General features: G+C 40.5%; 1 protein-coding gene across 1 annotated transcript; it reads right to left on the bottom strand.

Moving 5' to 3' along the window:
* Positions 1–230: 230 nt before the first annotated feature.
* rab5c (RAB5C, member RAS oncogene family) lies at positions 231–24,594 on the bottom strand. Its single transcript, XM_061232469.1, has 6 exons — positions 24,436–24,594; positions 11,093–11,409; positions 4,941–5,092; positions 3,016–3,138; positions 2,494–2,587; positions 231–1,255 (listed from the first exon to the last, which is right to left on the bottom strand). Exons 2-6 carry the CDS (start codon positions 11,247–11,249, stop codon positions 1,128–1,130), a joined length of 654 nt encoding a protein of 217 aa, XP_061088453.1. The 5' UTR covers positions 11,250–11,409; positions 24,436–24,594; the 3' UTR covers positions 231–1,127.
* Positions 24,595–24,811: the final 217 nt, after the last annotated feature.

Below are 24,811 nucleotides of genomic sequence, written 5' to 3'. Positions count from 1 at the left end.
AGCACCTATCCATCACCCCAAGTCCACCCCTACGTCAGATGCAAATCCATGATTCAGACACAGCATCTTTTGTTGTGCTAGTCATTAATGGCATTAGTGAAGACAACAGCACTGGTCAAAATAATCCTCAAATGAGAGAAGGAAAAAAAGAAAAAAGAAAAAAAGAAAAAAAAAAATTCTGAAAAATCACAAGAGCTGAACAACAGAACCAGTACACTCAATACCAGAGATTCTTCAAACAAAATTATATTGGGTTACAAAATTATATATTGAGACAAAATATATATTATATTGGGAAGATACTGTACTGACAATAAGTACTGATTGGTTACATGTTTGAAGAGAAACATACAATACAAATACAGCAAATTTATTTTCAATACTCATAATTGCAATATTGGTCAGAAAAAAAAATCTTGCTTGATCCTTTTATTTTTGTCAACATTGCATCATACAGATTCAAAAAACATAATGCTAAAAATGACTTACTGGTGTAATGATGACTGTTAATGCACTATGCATACAGTTTGATTTAACATACATACATGATTCAAACCATAGAATGTTACCCTATCAAATCACATCCTACATGTCTTGTGCCTGAAAAGTATTAATAACAATAATATTAATCTACAGGATAGCTGAATCTGGAAGGAAAAGATGCCCTTGTTTCCTCCCTCTGCTTCTTCCAGAGGGCCACGTGGGATGGGTGGGGCACAGAGATGATCAGGGCAGAAAATAAATTTACAGTTGCTACATGCACCCATCACCTGAGGAAAGAGGGTAATAGCTGGAGGTATGATACAACTTCTCCTTTAAAAAAAAAAGAATAAAAAAAAAGAAAAAGTGACTTAAGACATAATTGAATTAGTATTTGTGTACAGTAACAAAAAGAGGGATGGAGAAAAGGAAGAGAAGCCCCAGGGTATTGTCTCCAGCTTATGATAAAAAAAAAGAATGCTCAAAACAGGAGGAGGGTGGAAGTGGAAGAGAGAAGAGAAGAAAAGAGCGTCGAGCAGTGGGTCTGTTAAGTGCGACTGTTAAGAATGGATCTCGTTTTCGGCGGGTGTCTTCTCCTTCGGGGTTGGTTTCGTCTCGCGGCTGGGTCGGTCGTCGGTTGGGTGCCGTTAGTTGCCGCCGCTGCAGCACTGGCCGCTGCGGCCCTGAGGGGCGCTGTCCTGGGGGTCCAGGCCCGGCCGGACGCGGCCCCGCGTGTCCGCTCCGCTCTGGGGCTCGTTCTTCGGCAGCTTCTTGGCTACGAAGAGAAGGCAGATATGAGCAACAGCAGTGAGGTCTACAGGGGCAGCTTATAGGTGCTGGGCTGGGACTTGAAAGGTTGGTGGTTCAAGCCCCAGTGTTTCCATCATAGGATCAGTGCAGCAGTTGGGCCCTTGAGCAAGGGATGGGCACAGCGGGCTGTATCGGTTTCTGGATTTCATACCAACTTCTGCTCTTCATTATATAATTAGCCCAATCATTTACATGATCTCTCATGATATTCACATTCTGTGATATAAACAGCAGCTCATAAATGTTCTCGTCTTGTTGAATTTTATTGTGGTCCAATTCACGGGTGAATCAGTCATGATGCAAATGGTTAATTAAGTTGATTGAGCCAGAGGAACTGGTGGATGCTGTATACACACCGGCCCTCCAGCACAGGAGTTGCCCATCCCTGCTCCTGGGGGATTGGCCCCTGCTTAGTCTAATCAACGGTAAGTCATTTTGGATGAAAGCTGCAGCTAAATAACTAATGTAATCTAGTCCATAGATCCACTGAAGATACCACCTACGGTACTGCCAGCAATGTAACGTGCATCTATTATTATATTTTTCCTAGTGAACAGCATAAAATGCTGCTCCATTGACCAACATGTGGATTAATTAGGTAGGCTTTTCAAATAAATTTGTTCTTGATTTATGCTACACTCATACAGCCAGAAAAAAAAGTATTCTAAAATGACAAAAATTCAGACACTGATGATATCCACAAATGTGCATACATCCCTTCCCCTAATTAGCACTGGACAATGCTTGGTCATGGTAACCCTCTGGTTTGCATTAAAATGTGTACTTCAGCACTGTTATAATTGCACGTGTATTCAAATGTATTTATATGCAATATTTTATATTTGCTATTTCATTTTCACCTGCAGAAAAAAATTGTCACCACTAATTAACATCTTAGCAGTTTACAGTGCAATTAGTTGTGTGGAATATTACCACCTGGGGGCATAGTTGCAAGAATGATACCATTTACCAGCTGCTTGTCCTTTTGCACAACAAGAGTACTCAATCTAATCATCTAGAACCATTTTAAATGTGACACATGGAGAATCTGATCCAGTATGCTGCAAGGAAAAGGGCAAAGTAAATCAAGCATTCAAATAGAGTGGAGCCCAATAATAAATTTAGTAATAAATCCTCAAGACAATTAACAGCTAATAGATAGATTCTGATCTACACGACTACAAAGATTTAGTTGCATTATACCTATGGCCATAAAGATTTCATTAACGTTCATTGCAGTCTTGGCTGAAGTCTCCATGAAAAGCAAGCTGTTGTCATCTGCGTAGGCTTGTGCTTCCTAAGACGGGGAGGGGAAAAAAAAGAAATGCCATTTCAGCGCACGCTTGTGAAAGGTAACATATAAAGCCTGTAAAAGAATCATGCAAACAGCTTTGTTAAAAGGACATTTAAATCTGCACGTGCTCAAGCGCACGCAGTTTACTGGTTAATTAATTTGGCTGCTAACCCCAGAAGCTAGCTGCACTTTGCTCAACACATGGACGGTCATGTGACATGCTCTACTAAAACCAGCCCTTGCATTCCTCCTTTAAAAACCAATTGCTCTCCTAAAATGACGTACCTCAAAAATGGCAATTATGTAAAAGCAACTATTGTAGTGTGGATATATACAAAATACACTAATCCTGGCACCCATCTGTTTTTGCATTCATGCTGCAAACTTCTGTTTGACTGGATGTGTGAATGTTCCCTGGATCTGAGCCATACCTGGAAGTCCACGGCTCTCTTGTTGGCGAGGTCGGCCTTGTTCCCTGCCAGGGCGATCACAATGTTGGGGCTGGCTTGTCGCTGGAGTTCCTTCACCCAGTTCTTTGCACGTGCAAAAGTATCCTAAGAAAACAAACCCCACCGTAAGCACACAACAAACGGTTTTCGTTAATGACAAACTGCCTTATTTTTTTTATTTTTTTAAAACCTTTTTAGCACTTCAAAAACCAAAACTCTCAAGAAATGCAAAATAAGTACTACTGCAATGTGATATATATTACCAGTCAAAAGTTTGGACACATTTTGGAACATTTTTGGTTATTTTTCTGATTAATGTAGTATTTTCTCTGTTTCATCAAACAATTCACATGTGGTGAATACGAAGATTCTCAGCTTTTATTAAAGAGTATTTTTATACATTTTTACCGTGTAGCAATTACAACACTTTAACATTTCAATGTTTGAGACAAATTAACACAGCTGAACAACACTATGAAGTCAAATGCAAGTCCAAGTCAAGTCTCAAGTCTCTGAGGGACGAGTCCGAGTCAAGTCTCAAGAATCCAGAATGGTGCAGCCTAAACAACAGTATGTCTATAGACATTCATCATAGTTGCTATGCCAGCTGAAGATATAGAAACCAGAAGTGTAGATGACATTTTGTGTGACAACTGAAGAAACGGTATTAGCAGGGGCACACACAAAAACTGGTCGTTTCATTAATTTATTCATACATCAACAAACTACCACACCTGAGACAAAATTGTGGCAAAACTTATCAAGCTGGCTGGGGAAAGGTTTGCCGAAAACTCAGGTCTGGTGTGGTAGTTTATTGATATATCAATAAATAAGATCAAATAAATAACCATAACATTTCACACACATAACTGTGTGACTCATGCGACATCGTGCAAACATTACCATGGGCTTGTAATATAAATTGAGGGTCAATAACAAACTAGGGGTCTGTTACATGGGCACAGATTAAGTTTAATCCTGGACTATATGCAGCTTCTAATGGAGAATCTCCAATTGAATTTAGCCTAAGACTTGGCTTAATCTGCATCTACGATTTAATAATACAACTTAATATGTAAACAGAATTAGTGTTTAACCCAATACATTTACTTAAGTAATATACTCTTCAAAAAATATATATATATTTTATGCAAGAAATCAGGCGCTATAATTTTGTGACTACATCTACATTACGCTATCAGAAAACCTAGCTAGAATCCTAAGGAATGCCATTAACCAAAGCATAGTGAAATTATAAACCAAAACCGCATGCAACTTAAGTACATGCCAAACTCGGATTCAACAGCTTTTAATGCCAATGTCTATTGCAAACAAGCTAAAGTACATACAGTTCATATTTGTATGACACTGGAATAACAATCATTATCCACGCAACTACTACATAACGTCACCTAACAGGACATTCAAAATGAATCGCTATCCTGCTTCCATATCGCTGACTCAAGCCCCCATCTCTGCTATGAACATTCCCCTCTTGATCTTTAAAAGCGGTAGTCATAGATCATGTCCTGCTTGTCCTGGACAGACTGAAGCTCACTGGTCCTGGAATGGTATTGAAATGAAAAAAGGAGGGAAATCTACCCAAGGAATGCGTGCAAACACGCTGTAAGAAGCATAGAGTGGATAAATGGCTCTTACTTTCATATTCACAATTACGCACCACAATTACTTGGCTCACCCATGTAAAATAAACGTAGAGCAATGGATTCTGTAACAGAGGGTTGATTGATATTCAGTGAAGGTGAACACAAGCTCGGGAAAATAACGATTTACAGAATCAGTCTACGTGGCCTGATCCGTCAATAAAACGTACCAGTTCATATTGGGCGAGCGGCGCACGTAGGGAAAGATTACGCGGCTGAAGGCAGGGCAGAGGGGCGACTTACTGTGTTAGTGATGTCATAGACCACAATGGCGGCCTGGGCTCCTCTGTAATACATGGGAGCCAGGCTGTGATACCGCTCCTGGCCGGCTGTGTCCCAGATTTCAAACTTTACCGTTGTATCGTCCAAACAGACCGTCTGTGTGAGGAAGGCAGCTGTAAGGGAAAACAGTACGTTAATAAACTCAGCAGTTATCCAGAAAGTTCAATAACCTTCCTATATTGTGAGCTTGCCTCTGACCCTTCATTATGACAGAACAAAGCTTCACTGCACTGGCTCACTCAACTGTAATAAAGTATACACTCTATGTCATGGTTAATACAGTTCTTCTTTCAGGCACACTCCAGTTGTACAACTCTGTGAATGCCCTCCATTACTACGTACAGTGCACATTTAATGAGTAGAGTGACATCAGAGGCAAGTTTCAGTTGCAGTTCCCCTCTAGTCCTCATTGCCAAAGCTCCAAGGCTCTGCAGAGGACATTTCAGTTCCCAGTGGGGCAAAACACGCGTACACAGCAACAACTGAAAAATGTACGAATGTCCAAAGGGCTCACAGCCCAGCAAAGTGATTCCATTCAAGGAACAGAGTATGACATAAAATAGGACACAAACAAGAACACAATTCATATTTCAGTATTTTAGCAATGGAGCTGACCAAAGAGACAGACAATGAGAGACTGTCTTTTGAATTAAGTTTTTCTTAACTGTCACTAAGGGTACATTTGGTTGTAGTTTCACCATTTATACAGGTGAACTTACCACCAGTTAGTACTACAGCTTCATCTGTTTAGTTATGCCAGCAAAAGGACTGTAACTGTGGATGGGCCAAATATACTGCAATACCAAGCATCTCTAATCTTCACTGTGGAAGCAATTAGTGATGTGATTTCATCTGAACCTGAGAATATGCGGGTAGTGTGGAAACTCACTAGAAAATGTATGCATGGAAAATGTATGGGCTGAATTAATTTAGCACAATTTTCAATATACGCTCAGTGACCATTAGACTTCTCTTTTACACTTCTTGCCTTCTGCTGCTGTAACCCATCCCCGTCCACTTCCACTTTCGACGTGTTGTGTGTACAGAGATACTCTTCTGCATACCAGTGTTGTGACGTGCAGTTATTTGCACTGCTGTCACCTTCCTTGAACCAGTCATTCTTCTCTGACCTCTCTCATTCACAAGCGTTTTCACTCACTGCCGTTCACTGGATGTTGTTTTTTTTCCTAGAGGCTGTTGTGCTTGAAATTCCAGGAGATCAGTAGTTTGAGATACTCAAACCATCCCGTCTGGCACCAACAATCATTCCATGGTCAAGGCTCACATTTCTTCCAAATTCTGATGTTTGGTCTGAACAAGAGCTGAACCTCTTGACCATGTCTGCATGCTTTTAAGCATCAAGTTGCAGCCACATGATTGGCTGATTAGATACTTGCATTAACAGGTCTACCTAATAAAATGGTGACCGAGTGTAAGTTTACATCACACACATAAGTACAAATGCCAACCAAAGACAACCAAAAGTGACCTAAAATGAAAAGCACATGTAGCAGAAAGAGCAGTCTGGAGCAAAGTGAACGTCCTGAAACAGAATATCCCTGTCTGTCTGCTTTTCAAGAATACATTTACGGGATATCTGTGCAACACTAAACCTCAAGGATGTACAAACAGCTTGTTTGAAATATTCCACATTTCCATACTCAAGTATCTGAATATTGGCTCCATGTGAAAGTGGCCAATATCTCCATTCTGCTACGAAACAAACATCTGTACCAAAAATGCATGAATTGAAGATTTGAGTACAAAAACATCAGTCCCTGATGCACAATTGAATGTTTCCCGGCTGTCATTTGCTATGATTATAATGGTCTCTGAAAAACAGGCCGCCGCACTGTGCATAGGTCGAGGAAGCCTGTCAGGGTGGATACAAACGACAAATGATGGACACATTGTCCCATTTAACCGCCGTGCATCAAGCAGAAAGTAGCACACAGCGGCCAAGCACTTCGGCCCCTCCTTGGTTAACCTTCCTATCCTTTACTCCTGTTGCATTATTCATAGGAACAACAGAGCCTGGCAGGCATCATCTCACGTTGTGCACTTTCACATTGTTTTAACGAGAGGACGAAATGAAGCCGTCCGTCATAGTCACCGGGATTGCTGTGATGCTTTCTTCACCGCTACACCACAGAAGTTCTTATGAGGCTTGCCGTTATACATGTAGAAATGTGATGTGTATATTAGCATTTACACTTGGCACTATTTTATGTTACCTTGGCATTGCGTATTAATACAGTAACATTAGTGCCGGGTCAGCGCACTTTGATACGTTGTCGATCGAACTGGACGTTGAACAGCAAGGTCATGGTTAACTGCATCTCCGAGGTGTGAGAAATCTTTATTGCCGTTGTCGTTAAATGAAAGCACACAACACTTGCCTTGAATTTGTTATTATACTACCATCCCTGCTGCTGTTTGCTCCTGGCGCTGACAGACTCAAACCCTGCAGCTTTAACCGTTCTGCTGTTCTTCATATTCAGCTGTATTCTTTATTCCAACACCACTTCCTGTCCACTGAATCATCAGTAACTTGTTGTTGAATGTTTTGTTCTCTGACGTTCTTTGGAGGAATGTACAGTTTGTCTGTGCCAGAGCCTTCCAGTCTGTTACAGTAATTGTCCCATGAATACAATTTCCTTAAAATGGGGCTTTGTCACTTCTGTGTTTGACCTAATTTATACTTCAAATAAAATAGTTTTTGCTCTTGTACATACATGTAATGAAAGTCATTTGAACCGAGATTCTAGTTTGTGTGAAAGCGGAAACATTTCTGCCGTTTTCATAAGGAAGCTCAACCGGCCCATGAGAAGCATGCCATTGTGTGAGAGCATGTTGGGTAGGGGTGGAGTGGGAAAGCTAATGGTTTGATCCTGAGCATTTTACTTGCTCAGCCCAGTCGGTGTGTGGCTCAGCAGTCACATGACTCGGGGGAATGCAGATCTCTCGCAAAGTTCAGGTCCCGGCAAAGCACTGTGACCTTCGGCCTGGCTGCTGATGCCGGATTTAAGTAAGAAAAATCTGCTGACTGTTTTCCTCTGACTCAAGCTGACAGGTTTTCTGGCTTCCTTTCTTTTCAGGCTCCTGTAAAATTCCCACTTTTCCCAAACTCCTTTCTCCGCTCTCTCTCATTTTCACCGCCACAAAGCCAAATTCAGACCACGAATGGACTGAAGCGTAACGCAATTACTTTTTACACGCTGAAACGATCTTAAACTACGTGAACATGCACCGAACATCCCTCTGATCCTCCCCTGCCACAACACTCATGACCGCTGCCCAATCAGACAGGAAACCCCATTGTTGCCTCGCTTCCTTTCTGCTCATAAGACTGAGGGCCACCCCCAGCACCTACCTACTCCTTCAGAAGGAAATACTAACTTCATGAGCAAACTGATTTTAGGGCTCTAGCGCTTTAAAAAAATTAAAAGTCTCCTTGTCACTCCTGAATGCCCTAAGGTTTGATCTTTGGCTCCGTAATAAATGGAGAATGCGGTCCAAGAGCCAGTGCGGCAGAAGAGACAGTCAGGTGAGCGCTAGGGCAGCCTGAAAACAGGCTTTTCTGCATCGTCCTGCCAGCTCATCTCAGAGCACCGCAAGCGGGGCGGCCCGTGCGGATGAAAATAGCCACTTTTGCACATTCAAACATCATCCATTCTGGGTCTGAGGTTTCAGACTGCAGGTATAGTTTCCACAACACATTTTACAGAAAAAAAAACTACAATGTCAGTAAAGACAGATTCAATTGCGGAGACAAATGTAATTGACAATAAATGGAATGAGCATGGGCTTGTGAGGCTACGTGTATTGACCAACAAATTCTCACAGAGATGTTGCATTCCACTTAAGATGCTGTGGTCTCACAGAGTGCATCTTAACATGTGACAGATAAAGATTTGGCCCAGAAGGCCCTCATGTCTTTATGCTGCATCTTATCTTCAAAAACAAGGACTGGATGTTCAGCTTGATATGAGCAGCCAGACCGGCAGAACACTGTGCAGCCGTGTCGGTTGACGATCTGCTCGCCTCAACAATCATTCTACAACAACTGCAACAATATCTCTGTTGCCTAGTGAAGCGTCGCATTTTGATTGTTGCAGAAAGTCTAAAGCCCACATTTAAAAAATGTAATTTTGTCTGTCTGCTCATTTTAGCAGCGTAACCACTATATATAGGAAACCATTTCACCACAACAGAACATGAACATGTACAGTGGTGTGAAAAAGTGTTTGCCCCCTTCCTGATTTCTTTTAAATTGTTTTTTTTTTTTTTTTTTTTTTGCATGTTTGTCACACTTAAATGTTTCAGATCATCAAACAAATTTAAATATTAGTCAAAGACAACACAAGTAAACACAAAATGCAGTTTTTAAATGAAGGTTTTTATTATTAAGGGAGAAAAAAAATCCAAACCTACATGGCCCTGTGTAAAAAAGTGATTGCCCCCTAAACCTAATAACTGGATGGGCCACCCTTAGCAGCAACAACTGCAATCAAGCATTTGCGATAACTTGCAATGAGTCTCTTACAGCGCTGTGGAGGAATTTTGGCCCACTCATCTTTGCAGAATTGTTGTAATTCAGCCACATTGGAGGGTTTTCGAGCATGAACCGCCTTTTTAAGGTCATGCCACAGCATCTCAATAGGATTCAGGTCAGGACTTTGACTAGGCCACTCCACTCTTCATTTTGTTTTTCTTCAGCCATTCAGAGGTGGACTTGCTGGTGTGTTTTGGATCATTGTCCTGCTGCAGAACCCAAGTTCGTTTCAGCTTGAGGTCACGAACAAATGGCCGGACATTCTCCTTCAGGATTTTTTGGTAGACAGCAGAATTCATGGTTCCATTTATCACAGCAAGTCTTCCAGGTCCTGATGCAGCAAAACAGCCCCAGACCATCACACTACCACCACCATATTTTACTGTTGGTATGATGTTCTTTTTCCGAAATGCGGTGTTACTTTTACGCCAGATGTAATGGGGCACACACCTTCCAAAAAGTTCAACTTTTGTCTCGTCAGTCCACAGAGTACTTTCCCAAAAGTCTTGGGGATCATCAAGATGTTTTCTGGCAAAATTGAGACAAGCCTTAATGTTCTTTTTGCTCAGCAGTGGTTTTCGTCTTGGAACTCTGCCATGCAGGCATTTTTGCCCAGTCTCTTTCTTATGGTGGAGTCATGAACACTGACCTTAACTGAGGCAAGTGAGGCCTGCAGTTCTTTGGATGTTGTTGTGGGGTCTTTTGTGACCTCTTGGATGAGTCGTCGCTGCACTCTTGGGTTAATTTTGGTCGGCCGGCCACTTCTGGGAAGGTTCACCACTGTTCCATGTTTTCGCCATTTGTGGATAATGGCTCTCACTGTGGTTCGCTGGAGTCCCAAAGCTTTAGAAATGGCTTCATAACCTTTTCCAGACTGATAGATCTCAATTACTTTCTTTCTCACTTGTTCCTGAATTTCTTTAGATCTCAGCATGATGTCTGGCTTTTGAGGATCATTTGGTCTACTTCACTTTGTCAGGCAGGTCCTATTTAAGTGATTTCTTGATTGAGAACAGGTGTAGCAGTAATCAGGCCTGGGTGTGGCTAGAGAAATTGAACTCAGGTTTGATAAACCACAGTTAAGTTATGTTTTAACAGGGAGGCAATCACTTTTTCACACAGGGCCACGTAGGTTTGGATTTTTTTTCTCCCTTAATAATAAAAACCTTCATTTAAAAACTGCATTTTGTGTTTACTTGTGTTGTCTTTGACTAATATATAAATTTGTTTGATGTTCTGAAGCATTTAAGTGTGACAAACATGTAAAAAAATAAGAAATAAGGAAGGGGGCAAACACTTTTTCACACCACTGTATACTTGGTGGTTATGTTGTCACTCTTGCAGCACTTTGTTGCTCAAAATGTAAAATTTATTTCCCTATGACACTTCTTAATGTACACTATACAGCTCTACTTTCAGAGTCTGATGATGACAGCAATGAATATGAAACACATCACGGAACGTCACTGTGTAACAGGACTGCAAGGACCCCGGAGCAGATCACTGAGGCGAGCAGACCGTACACTGACACCGGCGCACTAAGTTGAGTTGGGCTCACCTCCGATGGTGCTCTCTTGGTACTCGTGGAACTGGCCCTTTACGAAGCGCAGCACCAGGCTGGACTTTCCCACTGCCGACTCCCCCAGCAGCACCAGCTTAAACTGGCAGATCTTGTTCCCCGCCGCCGGGCCGTTGGATCCTCCCCGACCCGCCATGGAGCTGAGCAGAGGCTAGCCTGGGAGAGAGGACTGTGGCAGTGCCGCGCCGGGATGTGCTTGCCTGGGGCCGGAGCGGAGGCTGGAATGTGGCTGGACGTTGCCGGGCGGAGCTGGGCTAGGCCAGTTGTGGCTGAGAAATGGGGACAGGGCCCTGGTCCTGTGATATGGGAAGCACAAAAAGACGACCTGTAAGCTGTCGATACAAACACAGAAACTCTGATAGCGAAGCCCTTTTCCTTGCCCCGATTAGCACGCCTAACAGCCAAGCTTAAGAATAAGTCCAAAACTCTAGAGTAGGGCTCCACCCTATACTCTCATACCGAAAGGCAGGGAATTTAACTTGACTAGTCACCCTAGTGATTGTGACACTAGTTTGGAGCCTTCTCAGGTGAAAAGCAGTAATGTACGTTCGGATAGGTACATTTACAGTGTGTAATGTCACAGTGGCAGCGGGTAAGAAATAGCAGAGAGAAAGCTTAAAAATCAATCTTCAAGCAGCACCATTACAGAAACTGGACACGGCCTTATTCATCAATGGCTAATTGTCCACAGCTCTTGCTTTATTACTGCACCACAAGCGCCCACAAAAGGATCATTACAGCCGAAGAATTTCCCTTCCTACTGAAGCCTAGCATAGCCTGGTGAGACAAAGCAAACTATGCCTTGCCAGTGCAGAACTTGTTGTCATGGAGCACCTATAATTATGAAGGTACTTGGGAGCCTAAATTACAATAATACTAATATTCATTAACATGAAATTAAGGTCAAACACCTAATACAGGCCTCAGAGTTTGAAATGGAGAAGAATTGTTCACACAGAGGTTTATCAGCATGCTGACAGAGCCGTACAGTTTCAAGAGGAGGGGAAATGAAGACCTGCCTACAGGCTGATAAGGTGGAGTTTCACTTGCCTTTTAATTATATTAACTCATGGGGAACACCCTCACCAATCCGAAGCACGTAGAAAACAGCCAGCATTCTGACCCTCTGTGATACACAATACTGTAACTGCACTAACAGGTACATTATAAAAGCTTAAACATAACTGCACTGATGCCAATATAAATTCCACACAATACAAGCATAAAGCTAATCCTATAGATATGGATTGTGTTTTACGGCCTATGTTTTATGTATAAATCCTGAGATATTAGGCCTACGTACAATAAATGCGAGTTTTGTAAAAATGAAATGAACACAATTACAAAAAAACAAAAAAAATTGGAAAAAAGGGTTTTCAGTTTAAAAATTGTAAAACAAACATTTTAACGGATGCTGACATTACAGATGCATAAATTCCATGAATGTACAGGACCTTTCAGCAAACGTTAAAATGAAGGACAAGAAGTTGAACAGTACATGCATACATATCTGTTCATTATTATGTCCGAAATTAGGCTACATGTACAATATCAATAGTTATGCATGTAGTCAACTAAGAATACATCTTAACCTGAAATGAGTGTCACACAGTGCATCACAATTACAAGTCAGAAAATATAGTCCCCTCCAAAAGTATTGGAACAACAAGTTCAATTCCTTGTTTTTGCTATACACTGAAGATAATTGAGTTTGAGGTCAAAGATGTACATGAGATGAGACCTGAATTTCTGCTTTTATTTCCTGGTATTTTTATCTAGATTTGTTAAACAACTTAGAACATAATCACCTTTTGTATCAGACTACCCATAATTTAGGTGAGCAAAAAGTATCTCTTGTTGCCCAGATGTGTCCGGTTTGATTGGTTAAACAATAAATAGTTCTGAATGTCTATTCTTGGTTTTAGCCTTGGGTTGTACCTGTGAAGGCTGCATTTGTATTTGAAAAGATAGACCAACATGAAGATGAGAGAGCTGTCTTTGGAAGAAAAGCAAGCCATTCTGAGGCTTAGAAAAGAGGGGAAATCAAACAGAGCCACTGCACCAGCATTGGTGACAGCTTGTATAACAATTTGGAATGTCCTTAAAAAGAAAGAAACTGCTGGCGTACTGAGCAACAGACATCAAACAGGAAGAAAAACAACAGATGACAGAAACAAACAACCTCCACAGGGCAGGGGTGAAGGTATCTCAATTAACCATTCAAAGAAGACTTAAGAGAGCAGCAATATAGAGGCTATACCACAAGATGCAAACCACTCATCAGTAGTAAGAATCGGAAGACGAGATTACAATTTGCAACGAAGTACAGAGATGATCCACAAAAGTTCTAGAACAAAGTTTTATGGACAGATGAGACCAAGATTAACCTCGACCAAGGTGATGGAAAGACCAAAGAGTGGTGAAAGAAGGGATCTGCTCAAGATCCAAAACATACAAGCTCATCTGTGAAGCATGGCAGAGGAGGTGTCATAGCTTGGTCTTGCATGGCTGCTTTTGGAGTGGGCTCAATGATCTTTACTGATGATGTATGATGGTAGCAGCAGGATTAATTAAGTCTGTCTGCCAACTTACAAACTTCATCATGCAGCAAGCCAATGACTCAAAACACAATGTCAACACAACAAGGAATTCATTTGGGAGAAAAAGTGGAAAGTTCAAATCAATCACCAGACCTTAACCCAATTGTGCATGCATTTTACCTCCTGAAGGAGATTCAAGGGAAACCCCACTCCCCCCCAAAACAAACAACTGAGAGAGGCTGCAGTAAAGGCCTGGAAAAGCTGAAGAATGCAACAGCTTTGCAAAAACAAAGGAATTGGCCTTGCAGTTCCAATACTTTTTGAGGGGACGGTATATCTGGATTTTGTCCATTCAATTTCACCCATTTTTAGCCTCATACCACTTGCAGCTCCCTCCTTTTTGGGCTGGATACAAATCAGAAACCAGAAGAAACTACATCGTGATTATAACAAAATTGCACCAAACGACAAACATTTGTGCAAGAAAATGCTACAGAGTCTGGCACAGGTAATGGATTCTGCATTTGAATGCAAGCAGAAACTTTGTAACAATGAGATCCTATGATTAATGTAAAAATGTAAAGAGGAATTGAAATGCAACTGTTGACCAACATTCAACGTTCCTCAGTCACAGGCAGAACATAAGTCACCAATCAGCAGGCCTGGTTTCATGCATGTCCCAACACTGTTGAACTGTCTAGGCCACAAGTGAACTCGCACACGATATTATCACCATACTGACAACTACGAAAATCTGCATGATTAAATTTCTGTCATTGCGATGTGGTGTTTAGACTAATTTCTGTTTCATTTTGCGTAAGCAGTTGAGCATTTTCAATTCTAGAATGAGGAACCAATGCCGTCTGCTTCAGTCCATGTACCTTCTCATAAAATGTGCACTCTTCCGCGTACACCTCTCCCTGTGCTTGACAGGAGTTGTAGTAACGTTAAACACACTAAACTTATCCGTCTGGCTGGAGCTACCTAGAAGGTACGGGGGAGAATGGGAAAGAGTGACAAAGTAAGCTAAAGGCTTCGAAAAAACTGAAGGTAATCTCTGGATTTAGAAAGACAACTAGTGTTGATTTAAAAGACAGACCGTTGTCTAACCGGCAGATGATATGTGACAGTGGTGATTTACCTTCCGATTATCGGTTAGCCCAAATTTCATCGTTGTGACAGGTTGTGAGGCTCATTCAGAATGAGCTGTGCTCGAAGGCTCTTTTCCCTCACACAACAACTAAGAAAAAATTCAATAAAAAAAGGAACCTTACTAAATGTTTTCTTTCAGTAGCGCCTCTGGGCTGCACGTGTACACCTGTGGACTTTGGTTCACCTCACAGTTGCACTTGATCTGTATTGTTTTTCAAACCTGAGACACAAACAATCGGTCACATTGCTAGAAACCATTAAAGTAAAACAGCTTACTCTTCTTTAACAAAAACAAAAGGCCCAAAATAATTATATTTTGTCTACTCGACTGAAATTCTGTCAACAAACTGTGACTGAAATAGACAATGGTAAAAAAGTGGGTCCCTGCTTGATGGACGTCTCAAGAGTACAAATGTAAGGACAAGCAAGAAGGAACAAGCCTAATAGCAAGAACTGGTAAACAACTGGTGTAATGTCACTGGCAGCAAGTCCTTGAGAATGACTTAATCTTCAACATGTGATTGTAGATCATGTCTAAGGCATCCACTGTTGTTTTGTGCAGGCACAATCAGTAATGGCAAACAGCATATCTGAGCCACCATCCCAGCAGAAAACAGCTTTGGCTATCGTGTAGCAGAATGTAGCAGGGACATTAGCTTGGACACTAAAAATGAGTGATGATAAACTCATTCTAATCATTATTCAGGGGACTTCTGCTAAAATAACTTTCATGCAGTGTTTCAATAAATTACCACACATCGCTGTTAATCCTACCATTTCCGGTTCTGCATTTCGAGCCATTTAATGCTGAGCCCAGACTATATAAGACAGAAAAAAATGTACAGTTCACAATACCAGACTACCCAATCTTGTACATTTCTGTGTAAAACCTGTATATATGCAGGCATAGCGCACAAAGCTCGAACAATTGTTAAGATCAATGTCCTTTCCTCCAAACTCTTTTTTACAGAACAGATCTACTGGGCAATGAAAAAAAGAAAGATTTTACTGTCTGTTCATGGGAAAGTAAACTAGGAGCCCGGGTGTGTTTTGCTTGGCTGTGCTTTAATTTTTAATGGCATGTTGTCTCGGGATGTTTGCAGGCAAAGTGGGTCAGTAAAGCGGCAGCTACAGACAGCATGAAATATTCATGTCCTTCTCCTCTATGCTCCCTTGCATTTCCAGGGACAGGCAATTGCTACGGGCAACTATCAAGTCCATTTCCATTCACTAGCAACATCAGAGGTCACAATATCATATAATTTAATGTCTCTCTCTCTCACACACACACGCACACGCACACGCACACGCACACACAAACACTGCTTGAAATATTCAGTGGTCAAGTTAGCATGGGATTCTTCATGTTTTATGTAAAAAATGAACCAAAACACATTAAAGGTTTTTCTCAAAAGGTAAGAATTGTTTCTCTTTTCCACTGAGTTCATCAGGAGAAACAATTATTGTAGCATCTACTGCATATCTGGCAGCAGCATGATTGTTTGAGGCTTGTTTGATACCTGCGCATTGACTACCTATGAATTGTTTGATAAACAGAGAAAATGAAAAATTTAATCAGAAAAAGAATAAAAAGACAAGGTGACTCCAAACTTTTGAGCGGTACTGTATTTTCAAAATAGTCATCAATTTTGTTTTGCCACTGTCCATGAGACCAAAAATAAGTCAGCATATCACCAGAAATTCCAAATAAGGGCATGTTTTTTTCTATAATATACTCATTTAAGGTTAAACTGATATTTGACAATATTTATGTTGATTTATGGAAATAGTTTTTTGGTTGCCCTGCCTACTTACCTTTAGTGGAGCCATCACTGCAGGGGCACCAACTTGGGACTACTATGAAATAACTTTTGCTTTGTGACATGGTGTAATATCATGCTGAAAAAAAGCCACTAGAAGATGGGCCATGAAGGGATGCACATGGTCAGAACTGAAATAGGCTGTGGCATTCAAGGGATGACTGATTGGTATTAACTGGCCCAAAGTGTGCCAAGAAAACATTCCCCAGACCATTACACCACCACCACCACCAGCCTGTACTTCCGCTGTGGTAGCCCATGCACCTCAAGATTCGACCATTATTGTAGCCTTTCTGTCAGCTCGAGCCAGTTTGGCCATTCTCTCTCATCTACAAGGCGTTTCTGCCGCTCACTGGCTGTTTTTCATTTTTCGCAAAGATGCAGCATTCTATGGGCTAGCGCGACCAAGCAATCAAATTACCTCAATCAGCATAGCACTAATACTTGCTATTTTGCACTTCAGTTTACAGACAAAACCTATTTTCAGTGATGTAAAACTAATTCCAAGGATATGGCGCCTAGACAGCCTACTATGGGGTAAACCAAAACCAATCCATAAAACACAGCAAAATGTTTTCCCTTATTTTGGTCAGATCATCCACAGGAAATACAGGAACATTAACTTTTCAAAATGATCATAGGCACTAAAGTTGAAAGAGGCCAGCATATTTCAATAATGAGACTCTTAAGAATGCAGCATGTCTTGACAAGCACATGGTTTGAGCATGCAAGAGTGGAGCAAGAACTGGGGCCGCCAAACTGTGGTGTCAAACTCTGAAGTAGGCCTGACTGGTGCCTCAGCTCAATTCTCAATTCCTGTACTGGACAGGACTCAGCAATTTACTACTGCAGGAAATGTCATGTGATTTGGGGATTATGGAAAGCACAATTCATACAGGTTTTCCTAAATCTATGTAACGCATATCCTTCCATTCAGATATAACAAAAACTGGCAAAGGAAGCAGCGTTTAATTTTCACAGAACAAGAGCAATCAAAAAACGGGAGATTCCTCCAACCGATAACAGTGTGGCTGATAGCGAACCACAGAACAGTTCAGTGGGAAGAAGACTTCAGCTCCAAGTTATAGAGCACAATGAGGCGAAGCTGTAGACAAACTTTGAAAAGTATGTTTTGGATAAGACTTTGACACTCATAGCATAATGGCATGAGAAATGGATCACAATCTGAACGCACTCTCTTTGTTAGAGAAACCCCAAAATTGCTGACTTTTTATATGTTACACAATATAAGATACACAAACTCTCACATGCCCGACAGGTAGGCCAATTATTAGTGGCATTGATTTGATTTCTGAACTCGCCTCGAAATACATTGATTACTTTATCAAACCGTTTGTCACAAATCTCCCTTCCTATATCCAAGATAGCACACATGTCCTCACTAAGATTGAACAGATTGGCAATATTGGCAATGCATTTATGGTCACTATGGTTTTTTTCTTTTGTTTGTGGGAAGATAAATCCGTCCGAGGTCCAGCCAATCCCTGTCGTGGTAAAAATACAAAATTGTCCAAAAACGTTTTGTTTCTCAATATAGTAGTCCAGCCATAGAAAATAATAATAATTAAACCCCAAAAATTATTTTTTGACCCTGATGAAGACCTAAGTCAGTAAGTGTCGCCCTTTTTCCCTTTGCCTGTCCTAATAAAAGCTTTTTAAAATCCATTTTTCACCTAGAGAGTGCCTTGATTTTTCCTCCTTGGTGCTGTACTTTTTGTGTTAATTTACTTTTTGGAGGCAGCTTTTGTCAAGGAACATTGTTTCATATTTGCCTACCTGCCACAACAATGAGTACATGTCTACCTATATCCAAGCAGCGCTTCTTTCTTTTTGATTACTTGCAGCATAATGTCTATAACGTACTACACACAGACATGCATAAATCTTCTTATAGGTAAGTAAATCAAATCAATATTTACCATTTAGTTATTCCTAGTACAAACACAACCATCAGCACATCTTTAACACTTCTCCCTTTTCCCTCTGCAATATACTGCCTAACCTGAAATAGTTAAAAGAACAAGCCAATTTTTAAAAGTCTTCCTGGACAATGCTCAGATCAAAATCAGATCAGTTAAGTGATAAAAAACCTGTAGTGAATGACAAAAACAGCATACTGCAATTGCCGATCTGGGAATGCAAGTAGCAGTGATAGGCCTAATTGATAATTGGTGTTTCATACACCATGGAGATAGGCATTTAACTGAAATGGCAGCTCCACAAACATACAGTGGGTTCCATAATTATAGTGACGCCTGATAAATCTTCACAAAGTGCTGTAAACTAAAAAAAATAATAATAATAGTAATACAGTTATTGACATAAGCTTTATTTTTCCATCATCCGTAAAGTAATGTGCTTTATTCATGATTCAATGGAATCAACCAAGGTCAAATAAAACCAAATAAAATAAATAAATTTCCCCAAAAACAGGTTCCACAATTATAGGCACCCTGGTTAAACACTTTGTGCAAACACCCCTGGCAAAGATGACAGCCATAAGTAATAGGGAGATTGTCCAAGCTGGGTCTTGGACAATTTCCCTATGACCAAGGCTCAGCTTCCTAGCAGAGGCAACCAGATTTCCTGATATTATTCCCTGGTGCTAAATTCATTGTGCCATTTATCTTGAATAGTGCCACTGAACCACTGGCAGCAAAACATCTCCAAAACATTAACTACCCGCCGCCATATTTGCAAATAGGTATGAAGTTCTTCTCTTTGTATGCATTTTGCCGGCAAAGATTTTGATGGTGTGGATCACCAAAATGTTTAATTTTGGTTTTGTGTAACCTTAGCACTCTCTTCCAGTTATAATTCCAACAAGGATTGGCAAACTCAAGATGCTTGGTTTTGCTTAATGTGCTTAGTAAGGGCTGTCTTTCTGCCACCCTTCCAAAGAGTTTGCTGGTCTGAAGGCCACTTTTTTTGTGACCCCAAGGCACAACCAATTTCTGCAATTCCTAAACTATGAGCCTTGGGTTACTTATCCTGTTGGGACAATATGCACTAGTATATGCACTGGGATAATATGCACTAGTTGGCAAGTTGGCAACCATTCAATATGTTTTACACCTTTTTATTATTGTGGTATGTTTAACCGTTCATGTCTGTTTTTGTACCAATTACCTGATTTCTGATGGTCAATTATCAGTGTCTTCTGAATAGATAGTTCTTTGGCTTTTCCCATGCTGATGGTTGACAAAGGGATTTTGCATGCTTATTACCTCATTTTTATACTCTAGTGAAACAGAAAGTAATGGAATGACGCAATACAGATCTTTTAGACTGAGATTAACTAAATTAAAGAAATTGTATTGCCAATTACCCTTTGTTTGAGTGTATTTATAATAGTTGTAAGGGGTGCCAATAATTTTGCCACCTGTGGTTTGCAGAAAACTACATTACTAAATAAAAAACATTGAAACATTAGAGTAAATGTATTGAAATTAAAGTATATCATTTTCCTGTATGTTTGAACATAAAACATAAAAGTTCTATGCAGCCTTTTTTTTTTTCTTCATTTTTATTCAGGGTGCCAATAATTCTGGAGCCCACTGCACATGCATCTCCTTACTAACACTGGCACATATGGTTACAAAGTTAACAGGCTGACCAAACTGTACCTCACTAAAACAATTATTTAAAAAAAGGAAAACGATTGCATGTGCCAAGTGCAGTGGTGAGTCAAAAAAGGTTTGTCAGAACCAAATGACTTCCACCAGCATACACGATTTCCAACAGTGGAAAAGAACATAGACCTCGTACCTCACAGATAAAGACAGGTTTCTGACCGCACTACTGCAGAAGGTCTGAATTCACTTACTGTATATAGAGCAGGACAGTGAACTGCCTGAGGGCTGGGCTTGCCACCAACAGAGAACGGAGGTGGAAACCAAGGAAAAACGAATTTATTGTGTTTAATAGAGTTCCATTTCACAGTCAGCCAAAGGGTGAGGAACTTTGTCTCAGAAGGATAGTGAATCACAGGAATGATTCTGTGAAAAATATTAAAATATTAAAATCTTTGTCATAGACAACCTAAAAAGGTATATAGTGCCAAAAGAAAGACTTTACACAGACAAAGAGTGGCATATCTGTCAAAACTTAGGTTAAAGGACACAAGCTAGTGAAATTGGCATCAGTGGTATTATAGCATTTGAAAACACAGCAAAAGGACAAACAAACAAGGCAGCCCATTTATACAATACAGCAGAAGGCTTTACATACTGAAAACTAACAAGGTGTGACATGGGAGGGACTACACAAGCCATGATGTCATCGTTGTATTCCAGCCTTGTTCTCAAAACAAGAAGACAGGTCAGCCATTTTCTTTTGTGACACAAGTGAAAAAAAAAATGACAGATCACCGCATGGTAAGCTGGTGTACATGGCTTAAAATCTCTTTAAAATGTATCTTCAGTGTACAGTTAACATAGTAATAAAGACCTTATGTTAGAAGTAGTGCTACAGTATTAATAGTCAAGACATGAAAATAACCCTAAAAGTGATATTCATGCTCATGACACAAAATTGATGACAATTCAGAAAATATATAACTTAATTTTTTTGCTGTTTATTGAGCATGACAGGAATTCAGAGTAACTGACTGCATAATCGAATACAGCCACATGACTCTTTACACTCTGTGAGCACTTTATTAGGTATTTATTAGACTTAAGTCTTCTGCTGCTATAGCCAATCCACTTCCCCCCCCCCATTATTTCTTTCTAATTTTCCCTTTTTTTCCTCTGAATTTGATAGCCAATTGTACCCTATCTATACCATATCTATATCTATACCAATTATTTGCATTAGCTGTAGATACACCACTTACGAACCCGTCTCTCGGAGGCCCAGAGAGATCAGGCGATCCTGAGAACGACACGCCTTCTTCAAATCTTATCGTCTCAGAGCCTGTGACCATAATTCTAAGGCGACCAGGGCACTGTTGTATGCGCCGATCCTTCTAACCCGTGTCCCTCCCTCAGAGCGGCGAGGAGTTGGACACGTCCTCGGTGTGCAACCGCAACTGATGCCAGCATCAAGGTCCGTTACTTTAGGTAAGTGCCACCACGGGTGATTTCCACTTAGAGGTTTGACACATTGTGTGTTCAGAGATGCTGCATACCACGATTGAAATGCGTGGTTATTTACTCATTGGATGCCTTTTGTTTTTCACACCATTTACTGCAAACTGTAGAGACCCCAGGAGATCTGAAAAATCCCCAGGAGATCAGCAATTTCTGAGATACTTAAACCACCCAGCCTGGCACCAACAATCACTCCACGGTCAGTCACTTAAACCACATTTCTTCCCCATTCTGACATTTGGTCTAATAAAAAAGCTGAAGCTCCTGACCACGTCTGCAAGAATATATGCAGTTAGTTGCAGCCACATGATTGGCTGACTAAATATTTCCATTAACAGGCTAGTGTACAGGTCTACCTCATAAAGTAGTCACTGAGTGTACAGTTCTGCAGACAGAAACGTAAATTAGAGATGTCAGAGGAGAATGGCCAGACTGGTCAAAGCTGCAAATAACTACACATTACACAGTGGTATCTCTGAACACACAATGCATTATAACGTGGATAGGCTACAGAAGTACAGGTCTAATAAATACCTAATTAAGTGCTCACCAAGTGTGTGTGTGTGTGTGTGTGTATATATATATATATATATATATATATATATATATATATATATATATATATATATATACACACACACACACACACATATAAAACACACACACATCCACACACTCAGTGTAGCCTATATATACATACCAATGTGTGTGTGTGTGTGTGTGTGTGTGTGTGTGTGTGTCTGTTGCCTGGGATTTAATTAAGTGCATGAAGTCAAGTCTGTAGTCTACCACATTCTTAAACATCATACCAAACTGATCAGTGCAGTCAGCTGTTAATGTCTCCACTCAATCACTCTACACAAAACCTGCAGGCAAAATATTTCAGCGGGCCTTTTTTGGAAACGCACAAAAAAAACCTGGAAATGTAGATATAACGTTTGAAGCTGGCCAAAAATTTCCCCAAGGCACTAAACTTGAAATTCTAAAAATCCTCCCAAGTTTGGTTTCCTGGCAGGATGTACACATGACTGAGGCGTTCTTTGGAAAGGACAGCAAATCTTTGACACGTGTTTCATAAATCAACACACCAACTGAGCTCAGTATGCCTCTTCCTGTGCCAATATGCCTGCTTGACTTCAGTGACAGCAATTGTGAAAACACTGAAAGCTGTGATATACTTGTGTATTTTCTCTTACTTAAAAAAATAAATAATAATAACCCTTACAAAACCATTTGTACTCCGGATTTAAACGATTTGTTAGCACACAAAAAATAAATACGGTTGTAGCTACGTAGAAAAACTTAAATGTAACCTTTTTCAATCACGTATTAGCCAATAGCTACAATAATTAAACAACAGAAAAGGGGTAGTAAAGAATACCTAAATATAGGAGGGCAACAGTGAGTAGCAGATAACACTCGCTAGCTAGCAAGTTACCTTGTAAAATTACAAATATCGTAGGTAAGTGAATTCAAAGTTGGCAGCCTAATGTTAGTGAAATTTCCCAGACACCCTTACTTAAAGACAACAAGGACCATTATTAGACCCCGCAATGATTACACATTAGCTGTATTGCGCGAGTTTCTCTACATAAGTAAGTTAATGAAGTCACACATTTCGGAAGCATGTGATCCAAAATGTGATCCATAATAATTACATCTATCTAATTAGCAGCCGTGACTATTACTTTTACGGACTGTTGGATGATCAAACATTAGTTAGCTAGTAGCCATAATGTTTTCAAACTTCAATAGCTTTGCTAGTTAAATAACTTGTTTAGCCAAAACCGGCTGATCCAAAAGTTTACTAGGGGCTACTGGAAATAGCTAGAAAGCTAGTCTACAATTTAACGTTAGTTTCGTGTCAACTAGTAATGAGACTTAGCTGATGTCCATCGCAGCGGCATACATTTCGTCAAGACTGATTCCGTTCACTTTGACAGCTAGCTGGCTAACTTTAATTAGTCTTTACAAAGAGCCCAACATAATGACTCGATGAACTCAATGTTAGCTAGAGTTAGCAAACATCACTGGCTTGTTAACGAACTGGACAGTGGCAACCAACTGCCTAGGAAGCCCAGTCATAGGCCACTGCGTAGCTCGAGCGCTAGCACGCAAGATAAAGCAAAATATTTCTCACTTGTCTAACCTTAAATTGGTCTAACGTTAGCTAACGTAACTAGAATACTCCAAATCAGACGATGTACAGCGAGCTATTGTATGCTATAACGCTACTAGAAATAAACGACTGGAGCTAGAATACACAAACGCAAAAGAAACCTATCAATCGCTGTAGCTCAACCATCATATTTTAATTGCCAGTATTTGGCAAGATAGCTAACTAGCTTGCTAACAGTTAGCCATCAAGAAACGTTTACCTTAACGTTACTATCCCTTGCTCGCAAGGAAGTAAGCCAAGCTAACATACAATAGCGAGGGCAATGGGCAGCGATCTTAGCTTTGACACTTTGACACAAAATGCCTTTAAACTACAACGTATGTGAGCATTGTGGCAATAATACTAATATATTGACTAGCTATGCTGAAGCTATCTAACGTTAGTAAACCAAGACTAGACTGGCTAACGTTACATGGCAGAACTAGCTTGCTAGCTAGCAAACTTACACAGTCAATTCTCATGTAAGTTAATACTTGTTTGCTAGATGGGTATCGACCGTTATAACATAACTTCTTACCGTGATATGCAGTAATTAATAAAAAGTTCCTTCAGTGCTTTATGTGTCCAGTTACCAGGATTGCCACAAATAAATGTTTTTTCGCCCTTTCACTTTCTCAGCTTTCGTTGATTCCTCATCAGGCTATGGCCTTCGCTTCCGCCTTGTGGAATTGGCTTCCGGGAACCTCCCACTTCCTGACAGAATTCATGGAAAACCAATGACTGAGCATGATAATGTAATGAGCATGTCTCTCGATGCGTCACAGAGGTAGGTTGGTTCGTTTGGGAAATGTAGTAAATACAGTTGGTGGTTGCACAAATAGTTCATTGATAGAAAAGAGGTACAGTTCTGTGGGACGCACACCCAAAAATAATTGCGAGGTGACTAACGGAGA

The sequence above is a fragment of the Conger conger genome, chromosome 2 (assembly GCF_963514075.1).
Source record: "Conger conger chromosome 2, fConCon1.1, whole genome shotgun sequence".
Taxonomy (NCBI): Eukaryota; Metazoa; Chordata; class Actinopteri; order Anguilliformes; family Congridae; genus Conger; species Conger conger.
Note: the sequence above shows the minus strand (reverse complement) of the source record. Positions and strands in the feature narration are given on the sequence as shown.

Coding starts and splice junctions, on each gene's coding strand:
- rab5c (XM_061232469.1), bottom strand. CDS start 11,249: ATGGCGGGTCGGGGAGGATCCAACGGCCCGGCGGCGGGGAACAAGATC. Junction 5,093..11,092: donor CCAAGAGAGCACCATCGGAG/GTGAGCCCAACT, acceptor TTTCCCTTACAG/CTGCCTTCCTCACACAGACG. Junction 3,139..4,940: donor TCTATGACATCACTAACACA/GTAAGTCGCCCC, acceptor TTGTTTTCTTAG/GATACTTTTGCACGTGCAAA.